This window comes from Tupaia chinensis, unplaced genomic scaffold (assembly GCF_000334495.1).
Source record: "Tupaia chinensis unplaced genomic scaffold, TupChi_1.0 Scaffold000225_1, whole genome shotgun sequence".
In the NCBI taxonomy this organism is placed as follows: Eukaryota; Metazoa; Chordata; class Mammalia; order Scandentia; family Tupaiidae; genus Tupaia; species Tupaia belangeri.
The window spans coordinates 4,140,792-4,152,930 of record NW_006159700.1 but is presented as its reverse complement, the minus strand read 5'-3'; the positions used below and the strand labels follow the sequence as shown (position 1 = coordinate 4,152,930).

The 12,139-nt window shown below is 34.0% G+C and overlaps 1 protein-coding gene across 5 annotated transcripts in view; it reads left to right on the top strand.

Annotated features, from left to right (window-relative positions):
* The window catches only part of GULP1 (GULP PTB domain containing engulfment adaptor 1), a 227,727-nt gene extending 221,787 nt beyond the window's left edge, over positions 1 to 5,940 (top strand). For 3 of the 5 annotated variants that reach the window (XM_006147846.3, XM_006147845.3, XM_014587589.2), the window contains one exon: positions 3,908 to 5,938. In XM_006147846.3, the coding sequence (XP_006147908.1) occupies positions 3,908 to 3,979 (72 nt within the window). In that variant the 3' untranslated portion in view covers positions 3,980 to 5,938. Of the gene's footprint in view, positions 1 to 3,907 lie in introns of all 5 variants that reach the window. The other 2 variants (XM_014587590.2, XM_014587588.2) reach the window with 2 other exon arrangements.
* The last annotated feature ends 6,199 nt before the right edge of the window (positions 5,941 to 12,139 follow it).

The following is a 12,139-nucleotide window of genomic DNA, read 5'->3' as shown; positions in this document are numbered from 1 at the left end:
TTTAGAATTAATAATGTAGGGGTTTTTTTCACCTAGTTTAAACTCCTTGGTACATGTCACTGGTAGAAAAATTAGTAAAACGGTATTGATATCCTAGAAGTGTACCTTATGGGCTGTAAGAATTTAATATATTTACAAAAAAGAAGCAAGGGAAATCAATGAAGTATGAAAGAATTATACACAAATGGTGTTAAGTCAACTATTTAGTAATTTGGGAGAATTCAATGTATACCTGAAACAGCAAATAAATTTCAGATGCATTAAGCAGTTTTAAATGTTTGAAATACATTTGAGTATCAGACTTTGAGTCAAAAAATTTTATAAGGAAAATGTGGATGTAAGGTCTTCTAAAGTTCTTTTTAATTTGAGACCCAGCAAGTGGCATGGTGATTAAGGTGCTGAACTCTCACATGGCTGACCACAGTTCAAATCTTGGATGTGATGACTTGAAATTCCCACCAGGCTCATGTGCATGCATGACCAAAATCCCAGGAGGAGAATGGAGAAAGAATTGTGATGTGACCATCCCCTTAGGGAGTGATTTCTCACTTTCCCTATCACTATCTCTCTCCCTCTCTGGAGAGTACATGTGGCCTTGTGGCAAACCCTAAAAAAATAATATATATGTGAGTATGTGAATGTGTATTATATATATTTAGATAGATAGATACTATCTATATATACATAGATATGATTTTCCCACCTCTTTTGTATATTTCAAATACTATGAAGGTTTTAATGAAAATACCAATTAAGTTGTGCCACTTGGCTTTTGTAGGTAGAAGCACAGATATGCACACTGAGGTGGCAATGCTTGTTTTCAAGAACAAGGCTGCTGTAAGCAAATTGTGTACAGTTAAATGAGTCGTAAAGTACATTTTTTTCTATGCATGCTTTTAAAAATTAACACAAAATTTAACATTTTTCTGTTAAAAAGTTAAGCCCCCATTTTCAATTTTGTAAGCAAATAAGTTTAAGAAACACTATTGTTAGTATAGCAGTACTAAACTGTGGTATTTTTCGTATTTTCCTTATATCTATCTATCATCTATCTATCTATCTATCTATCTATCTATCTATCTATCTAGTTAGATAGGCAGTATGTGTGTGTATATAGTGTATATAGGGACAGTGTGTGTATACAAACACACACACACACACGTATATAATACAAAGAGAAAGAATTAAAGCAATTAGACAGTGATTAAGAAACGAAATAATCCCCAGGTAAGTAAACAAGACTTAGTTGATAGAATAAGATCACAAGTGTCTAATATTTATGTACAAGTATTCTGCCTAATCAAAGTAAATATATAAATTAAATAATGAACTGTAAAAGTCATTTTTATGCAGTAAATTAACAAGTTTATTTTTTTACTAATAATCAGTACAAGTGAAAATGTGATGAAACAAATATTTTAAATCATGGCTAGGTCAGTGTTAGTTTAACATCAAAGTAATTTATTATTGATACTTTTATTTTTATTTGACATTAAAACAATATAAACAACATATTATGAAAAGAAAATAATTACAGGTGTGTTCAATTTCTATGAAGAAAAATCCAGCTACTCTTTATATTTGTAAATATTAGAAATAAATAAATCATTGTAAATATTAATGAAATATTATATAGTCATGACAAATTAGTTTTATGGGAACTCAAAATAATAAAGTTATAAGGTGATAAAGTAAGATAAAAGGTTAAATACGTGCAATATATTATATAAATAAGAAATTTATGTATAATATAAATATGGTTATTATTATCAAAATAATTGCAAAAATCTATAGGTAAAACTAAAAAAGAGACTTGAAGTATGTACCTCAACATGTTTATATTTGTATGAGTTGTTTTTCTCTTTTTGAATATTTTTTATGTCCTCTTTCAAGAGAAAATGCAATTGAAAACATTTTCAATAAAAACATGTGATTACTATTATTGTAATTTATTATACCATCTTTTTCTATGTGATATTAGTTTATGATGATTTTCATTTATCTGGAAGGATTCTTATAAAAATCACCATGTAGAGAGAGATAACTGCATTATTTTTGAAAGAGTGATCCACTCTGTTTTACTTGGATTGCTATTATACATTTCCGCTACTGAAAACAACAGTTATAAATACTGTTTTCAGGATAATTGAAGTGATACTGGTTTAATTTAAGAATGAACTGATAAACTTTAGAAACACTGTATAGTTTCAGCCCTCTACAGAGGCGATTACCTCGCCAGCGTTCTCACTAGCTATCGTTACCTCTCTGTCATCTGCTCCTCATTTATCTATGTCTGCCTATAATGGACCTAGAGATGAAATAGCACTACTCGTTCAGATACCCAAATAAAACATTTTAAAAGAACAGTGCATTTATAATATTTTCAATTTAAAGTTTTCATTTCGGTGTGTATTTTGGTGACTGTTTGGAAGATGTGCGTAAATATAGCAAAATATCTTCCTTATAAAAAGGGCAGGTTTTTAAAATATAAGAGTAAGTTCTCTTACCTTTCCACAACTGAATGTAATTTGTACTACAAGTACTGGGAAAAGTTGTGAAAAACTTTGCAGCGATGAAATTGTTCTGTAATCTCTGTGCTGTGGACATAAGGAAGTATATTTTCTGAACATCAATCATAATATAAGGTGTGGCTTGCAGTATCATCAATACTTCCGTTATATGATAATGTTTGTATTAGATTTGTAGAAAGGTATATATATTTAGATACCTATTCAAAACAATTGCAGTTCGGTGTTGTACATAGTAGGTAGCACTACATTTATGAGAGGTATTTAACTAGGCCTCTGAATAGCAGTAACTAGGAAGAAGAGAGGAACAGTATAAGGCTATCTTGATTCATCTTTTGAGTCTAGTGAACCTAATAATGTAAGAATCAAACATAATGCTATATAAATAAATAATTTTCTTTGAGGTCAATAGAGGAATTTAAGCTACAGTAGAACGATATACTAAGCTTTACTGGAAAAAGAATGTTTAAATTGTAAAACTACTTAATTCTGAGCCATCCAGGTGACATGGTGTTTAAGGTGGAGGAATCCCACGTGATTGACTGCATGGGTGGATTCTTGAAACTGGCAGCTTGAAAAACATGCTGGGTTGGGACCAGCAGTTAGCAATGGCTATGTCACTGAACTCCCATGTAGCCAACCGCGGTTTGAGTTCCGGGCCCAGTGGCTTAAACTCACGCCACGTGTGCATGCGTGCCCAAGATCCCGAGAGGAGAATGGAGGAGAAGGGATTGCAGCACGGCCATCCCCCCTCGGGGGTGATTTCTCGCTTTCTATCTCTGTGTCTTTCTGGCGAGCGCACCCACCCTATAGCAAAAATAAAAAAGAAAGAAAGAAAGAAAGAAAGAAAGAAAGAAAGAAAGAAAGAAAGAAAGAAAGAAAGAAAGAAAGAAAGAAAGAAAGAAAAACATGCTGGGCATGTGTTCCTGCATGCCCATAATCCCAGGAGGAGAATAAAGGAGAAGGGATTGTGGCCTAGTGATACCCCTAGAGGATTTTCTCTCTCTCTCTCTCTCTCTCTCTCTCTCTCTCTTTCTCTCTCTCTCTCTCTCTCTCTCCAGTGAGTGCACAAACCCTACAGCAAATTTAAAAAATAATACTTAATTCCATATGTTGGTATGTTCTTCTATCTTTCATTCATACTGACCTCACATATATATAAAACATAAAAATGTTAATGTGTATAAAAGAAGTTCCAGGGGTATACATCAATGCAAACATTTTGACAAATTTCGCAAGTCAACATCTGGCATGTAATTCTTTCTTTGCTGATCAAAGTATAAAAATTTCAAATTTTGCTCATAGCATCTTCTATTTACTGATTTTTTAAATTTTGCTATTAATAGCTCCTACTTTAATGATTTTGTTCTATTTTACAGGAGGGGTTCAAAATGGGACTAACTCTTGAAGGCACAGTATTTTGTCTCGACCCATTAGACAGTAGATGCTGATGTCAAGAACAAGAGATCCTGATTCATATTAAAGTTGTTGATATACATAAATCATTCAATATTACTTCAAGATTGGTATTATATATGTGCCAATATATTTTTAAATATATTTTAACTTTTTGAAAATTATTTCAGTAAAATTTTCTCTCATTCAGTGTTGATCTATAGTGTTTATTTTTAATCATCATGTAAAGTATATCATCCTTTTATGTACCTTTGTGTTTCGGTTGTAGATGAGTTTATGACTGAATGACAGAGTATGCAAATAACCACTTTGTATCTGAGTTCTAAATAATTAGCACCTTGATATTGTGTTTATTCTCCAGGCTACCAGTTAGCTTTTGAGTCCCGAGTAATACTTTTTAAAATTTTGAAGAAATATGCAAATGTCAAACTCATCACCTTCTATTTCCAATAAACATGTTACCTTTGGTTAGATGGATACCATTTTCTGTATAAAATATTGTTCATATCATTGAGGAAATATAAACTTTTAATATAAAGCCACCAAGTCACTAATTAAATAGTGAAAGATGGCATACTTAAGAAGGAGATAAATTTAACCCTACCAGTATCAGATATCCAGGCTAAGAATGATCTGAACAGACCAATAACAAGTATATAAATTCCAATAATTAAACTAAATGTATTTAGAGTATTTATAGTAGTAAATGCAAGATAATAATGTTAGTTATTATTAGCTGTACTCTAAATATTCAATTTATTTGGTAATGATAGTGGGAAAATGAAAATTTTCTATTTACAAAATTAAAAATAGAAAATAAAATTTCACTCGTGTTAATGAGCTACATTGCTGTAACATTTAAATATCATCTGATATCATATTTCCTAAAGCAACTTTTAGAATAGATACTCTCTGTAGTTGCAATCTATTACTGATATTTATTTTGCCAAATGTATTTCTCGTCATTAAATAAGGACCGTCCTCACATTTCCTCCTTTGATAAAGGTATTTTCTCACCAAAGTTTATTTTGTGATAATCCGTTAGTTTTGATACTTTAAAACTTGTGGCAAATATTCTATATGATCTATCAATATTACTTAGCAAATTTAACTGTATTTGTTTTGTTGAGTCTTGTTGTTTGTGAAAATCAAGTTGCTCAATTTAATCTTGAACATGAGCAATAAAATCCCCTTGCATTTCATTCTCTATTTGCTTGAGAATCCTGACCTTTAAATACACTTGTTTCCTATACCTTTGCCCATTGTATTTATAATGTTTTACTTTGTATTCAGTACAACAGAAATTGATGATCAAAATTTCTAATTTGGTTTATCATATAACAAGAAAAATAAATTAGGTTAATGAAAATGTGGGCTTAGATTGGGGATAACACTCAAAAATATATTTTTTTTTTCATTCATGGAAATTTTCTTCTAGTGCTAAAGGTACATTTAACTAGGAAAATATATCAAATATGCTTATGCAATGTTATATTTGTATGTATCTCCATAATGTTCAATGGTATATGAGCCTTTTTGTTTGTTTTTGTTATCTGCTATATTGTACCTTAATTAGAGAGTAGTATATGTTTCATAAAGAAAAGTCTTTCTAATTTTGTTTGTCATATAGTATTTTGGAATTTGTATAATGAGGATGTTTAGAAGCCATATAAATGGCTTTTTTTTAAAACAGATAGAACTTGTATTTTTATTGTACTTTAAAAAGCTTTATGTAATAGGTATATATTTAGTGGCCATTTATTATCAATGGTAACACACTCGAGTACTAAGATGGTATTTGCACATTTAAGATATGTTACTTTACCAATTTTTAATGGTAATCAATTCTGCTACTGGCATGATCAAATAGTACATAATTGGTTATTAATTATGAACATTTATTTCAGCAGTGCATTTTTTATGATGATCTGTTTGAAAATTGTATTTCTATGTAAACTCAATGATATGTTGATTTTGCTGAGAATAAATGATTTTAAATAAATTAAATTGTATAATCTACTCAATAAATAATCTCTAGCATACATTCTGAAGCTAATTACATTGCATTTAGAGCTCAAATAAAGAGGAGAGAGACAAAGAAGAAAATAATATTCACTTTTAAACTTAATTTCCTAAAGCATACATGCATTTTAACTTTAGGAGCGAATTATCATTCAGTTGTGCAAACAATAGACTTGATCCTCCTGAGAAGAGAGTCATGGTTCGGTTTATTCACCAGAAACATCTGGTACAACTGTATTATGTAGATAACACTTTTTAAAACTGGGGACCCTTGGGACCAGCAGTTAGCATAATGGCTATGTCGCTGGACTCCCACGTAGTCGACCGCAGTTCGAGTCCCGGACCTGGTGGCTTAAACTCACACTGGGCATGTGTGTGTGTGTGCCCAAGATCCTGAGAGGAGAATGGAGGAGAAGGGATTGTGGCGTGGCCATCCCCCCTGGGGGGTGATTTCTCACTTTCTGTCTCTCTGTCTCTCTCTGTCTGTCTGGCAAACGCAGACGCCCTATAGCAAAAACTTCTCAAAAAAAAAAAAGAAAAGAAAAAAAAACTGGGGACCCATTTAGCCTAATAGTATTGCAAAAGTATCTTGATTGATAATCTTAAAAAAAGGTGGATTTGATATTAAAAATAGGATTTGGGTTGTGACTGTGCAATCATGAACTTTTGAACCTAATTAAACCATGGTGTTAAGTATTTTAGAAAAAATGAGATTCAGATACGCAGTCTTTGCATACCTATGAATGATTGATTAATTCATTCATTAAAATTCATTTATTACTCACTTTACTTGATTAGCACGTGTCATGTGGATAAGAAAACATCTCGTCAGTTTGCTAGTAGACATTGCTAACAGATAACTGTCATACTGGCAGATTTACTGCCTTCAATTAGTTTATTGTCATAAAATTAAAAGGGAAGCATTTGAGTTAATATTGAAAATCAACATGTGTTAAAATACTATGTGAACCAAAAACTTCCTCAGGAACATGTATGTCTAACTATATTTAAATGTGGGTACCCGGGACCAGCAGTTAGCGTAATGGCTATGCTGCTGGACTCCCACGTAGTCGACTGCGGTTCGAAGCTAATGATGCTCAGGAAATGCTGAAGAAACAAGATAAAGAACCAACTCCTGAGAACTTGTTCATTGCTATGTGTGCCAAATTGACTGCTAACTCAATGAACACTTGTGACCAGGATCTCATTCCTGCAAAAACAAAAAAATGTTAACTATGCTATTTGCTTTGTTCAACTGTCTGTAGACTGGATTTTTACATGTATGACCTACACGTTTAATTATATTTTAGTTAATCTATCTCGTAATAGCTTATACTGCCTTAATTGCATAGCACCAATGCTGCTTTCTAAGAAAATAATGTTAACTAATTTTATACTATGTTACTTAATTGTTATAGTAGTCACCTAATGCCTGTGTGTATCCCTTGGTGCTGACCTCCCTCCTAGCAACTCAGGCCATGTTGGCTTTAAAACAAAAAAGGGGGAAATGTGGGGACATGTGCTGAGCAAACACCACATGCTCTTTTGGGGTTTGGCAGAACCTTGTAACTTGTCTTTCCCTGACCTTGGCTGCAGACAGAGCAAGGGTGGAAATTACTAGGGGCGTTCCAACAGACACATCTGATGGACTTCAAGAAACATCTTGACCCCAATTAGTGAAATCCAATCCCTGCTCTGCATCTGAAAGGTTCTTCAGCCTTCTCTGGGTGTGGTGGTGCACTCCTTATGGAGTTCTTTAGCTCCTTCCCCACACCTAACAGCTAGTTCTCTGCATTAGAGAAGAAGATGAGATTTTTCTCTTGATGGGATTATCATCAAGGGGTACACCTGGCCTGGTGTGACTAAGCCCTCATAGCTTTGTGAATTGCTTCTTATTGTCTGTAACCTGGCAACCAATCCATGAAGTGTCGTGAAACATGCATGTGTAATGTCTCCTTGTACTATAAATAAAGATGTCCAGTTCATCTGGGCGACACAAGTTGCTTGGGCTACCTAGACTCAGGCTGCCTGTGTCCATTTCTACTCTACGTCTTTGTCTCATTCTTTCCAATTCCCAGGTCCTGGCAAGATGGAGGGCTTTCTCTTTCTCCGTCCTCTTTCTCTTCCTCACCAGCAGCCCCCTCATCATGATTCAGCCAGACCCAAGCCCTGGGGTGGACACCAACACCTAAACCCAGCTAGTATCAGATATCCAGGATAAGAATTATCTGAACAGGCCAATGACAATGTTTCTTCATCTCTCCTTATTTTTTCATACTTTAAATTTGAAAAGTTTTTCAAAAAATTTTAGCAGCATTATGGAAATTCCTTTTCAGATACTATTTCTGATAGGTTTTGTTTGTTACATTGCTAGATACTGACATTTTTAACTCTTTTAATATTACTTACCAAAACCATGAAAAAAAATTGGGCCATTAATATTTTTCAATCCAATGTTTCCATTTATTGAATCCAATATTGACTTGTGATTTTGGATTTCAGACTTTGTTAAATTACTTAAAGAATCATGGACAGAATTTTTTTTTTTTTAAGAAAATTTTTGCTATAGGGCATGCGTACTTGCCAGAGAAACAGAAAATGAGAAATCACCCCCGCCCCCACTTCAGAGGGGTTGGTCACACTGTAACCACTTTTCCTCCATTCTCCTCTTAAGATTTTGGGCATGCACGCACATGTGTCTGGCTTAAGTTAAGCCACCAGGTCCAGGACACAAAACATGGTCAACTACGTGGGAATCCAGTGACATAACCATCACGCCATCTGCTGGTCCTTCTTGGACTCAATTTTGACAACTAAATCACAAACTCCACTCTTTATATGCAATTAATAAACTCTTGAGTGGGCATGTTTGGCATCATCCTTGGACCTCTTTTCTTCAGGCAGGCAGTGTCTTCTTTCTAGATAACTTCAGATAATTCACTCACTGCCTCCTCCAAATCCCACACAAGCCTCAGTTCTCATACACTGTCCCATGTTTTAATCTTATATTAAGGTTCAAGGTATCCCACTTCTGATATTCTCTTCCCCAAAACATATTTCTTCTGGAATTAGTTCCAAATGCTATTCCTTTACTTTTACAAGGATGCTACCTCCTAGAATCAGTTATGGTCTTCCATTTCCTTGCTTTCAAATGAATTTTGTGTGAAATATGTATATTATTTAAATAGCAGATGGCATCCTCTTTCTCTGGATTCATTTCTTTCCACTCTGCTTGATAGCATTTAAGCAACACTGCTTCCCACATCATAGTTAAATAATATAAAAAAGAGGGCATATTTAAGAAGGAGATAAATGTAAAGGCTCGTTTCACACTTTTCTGACATGATAAATCAAAACAGCTGAACTCCTTATTTCTGTATCATAACATTCTATTTGTGTCAATTAATGCTATCGCCATAATTATGAAACAAGAATTTTACAAAAGTTTGCATTATCTTATTTATGTTACCATTATCTTGGGCATTTATTCAAATGCACAGTCAAAATTGTTTGAGCCAAACTTTTCTAGTTTGTAAGCAACTCTATAAACACTCTAGGAAATGCATTTGTAAAATGTTACTATTTTTATTAAGGGGGACCTACTAGAAGCTATAGTAGTTATCTTATTTAAAGGATTCTCTAGTGGACCAACAGGTGGTGTGGCGGTTAAGGCACTAGACTCTGATACGGCTAACCATAGTTCAAGTGCCAGACCTAGAGGCTTGCTTTCTCAATTTCCCCTTCCCTATCTCTCATGAGTGCATGTGCCTTATTGCAAATTAAAACAATCATAATAAATAAAATTAGATGAATAATTTTTTTAAGAAAAGGATTCTCTAGTGTACACTAGACCTGTCAACAGTTCTCTATTGTAAAACATTCTGGCATTCCATACCATTTCAGTTTCTTGGTTACTTGGACCTAACTAATTGGTTAATAGTATCTTTGCAAAAATAATTAGAAAGACATTCTTTTGGATTTTTTTGGTAGGTTTTTACCATAAGGTGCATGCACTAGACAGAGACAGAGAAGGAGAATGAGAAATCATCATCCCTTCAGGGCAGATGGTCACACTGCACTCCCTTTTCTTTCATTCTTCTCTCAGGTTTAGTGTGCGCGTGTGCACGCACACATGCATACACACACACACACACACACACACACACACACACACACATCAGGCATGATTTTCAAGCTTCCAGGCCCAGGACTGGAATCCTGGTCAACCAAGGGGAATCCAGCATCTCAACCTCCTTTCCACCTACTGGCCTCATTCTTTTTTTTTTTTTTGTATTTTTAATGAAGTTTTTAATTTTTTTCTATTTTTTTCTTCAAATGTATTGAAGGAAGTATTGACCTTTGACATCTTGATATCTTTGTATTCTCTTTGATGCACAAAACTTTATCCGGAAGCATTCAGTGAAAGGTTGAATAATTCTTTATTTAGCATGTTTCTTGTTAATGACGGGAACTAGTATTCCTTATGTTCTCTGTGGGGGAGGAGGAATAAAAAAGAATAAATATTGGGAGGAAAAAAACCATGTTTTCTCCTTCCCTGGATTATTTACCATTGTTTTAACTTTACCATGGCTAAACAAAGCCCTCGATAATTGTTTAAGAGCACGTAACAACTGCCATAGAGTCATAGGCTAAGGAAATCTGGCCCAATCAACAGAGGAAAAAACAAAGGAATGATTATTGGGTTAAAGGGGTTGTGAAGATTCTAAGACGACTGCTGTATAATTAAGTGGCACTAGCTGTACACATGGAAAGGAGAATTCTATTTTGGGGGCATATGTTTTAAATAATGATAGCTAAAAACTTAAAACTGTATCTTTCCTTGAGTCCCGCATTGTGGTTACACAGTTATCATTGGTTTTACATATTTTTAAGTTAATTTATCTGCCCTTAACTTTTTATTATCCTATTACTTGAAATGAGATTTCACAAGAACATGTTGGGGTCCTTCCCAGTCTACTTCTCCCTCCCCTCTGTCTGGCCAGGCTGCTATGTTCTAGTCTGTTCCAAAGGTCACTTGTTCCAGTTGAAATTGAAATAGCTGTCTGGATGGCCTGGAAATGATCCAGACACTGGTTCTTGCCTGAAAAGAAAGCAAAGAAAGATGTTTGTTTCTTGGCTACATTTTGAAAGGAAAAAAAAAAAAAAAGAAAAGAAAAGAATTTGATGGTTGAATCTATTAGGACTTGAACAAAACTCATGTAATTCTAGGATCCATATAAAATCAATATTCTTTTCTTTTCAGTGATGTTGTCTACTTAAGTTTTTAATATGCTTTTCAAAATAATTTGCTCATTATCAGTATCTCTAAATAATTGTTATTAAATAGGTAATTGTATGTCAGAAATATTTACAGAGATATTTTGGCAAAGATTCACTGAGCACTAATTGCCCTCCCTTTCTCTGTTTCTCCTTTCTCTCTCTCTGTAATGGCTTTAATTGAAGAAAAATAAGCTTGAATTGTGCTAGACAGTACAGAGAGTGGGAGGAGACAGGTAGGGAGAGTCATACGTCTTCAGAGATATCAGCTTACCCACACTTGGCAAAGTGGCTATGTTCAAATATTTGGCCTGTTCATTTTTTAGACACGTTGGACCTTTTGCAGTTCAGGGAGTAATGGGGATGATGGAATTACATGAAGAGTTGTTTTTACAGTGATTCCTCTTTAGTTTTCCCTAGTTCTCTGACAATGACCGCAGCCTTCATTTTTTCTACATAAAAGGAATTAAACAAGAAAATACCTAAAAATAAGCTGGTTGCACTTTCATGATTTCCTGCTAACAATGGCAGTATAAAACAACCGAATTTTACTTCCATATAATTATTTAAGTTTGAAAATGTTCTTAACCTTCCTTACTTAAATATTTGAGTAATTAAGAAGTAATTACTTATATGGAACTTCATTTGATTTGAGATAACTAAGCTTGATCCATAGGGAATCGCTGAGTAAAAATTTAAAGCTCTATGCCATGATGTTACAGTTATGCTTAGAGCTTTAATCTGAACTTTGACTTGGAAAAGTCATGTAAGGGGGTCAAGAGAGCATTGTTAGGGCCAACAGATAGTATGGAGGTTAAGGCAACTGGATCCCAAATGGCTGACTGGGTGATTCAAGTCCCAGACCTGGCGGATTTCACAAGAACATGCAGGACATG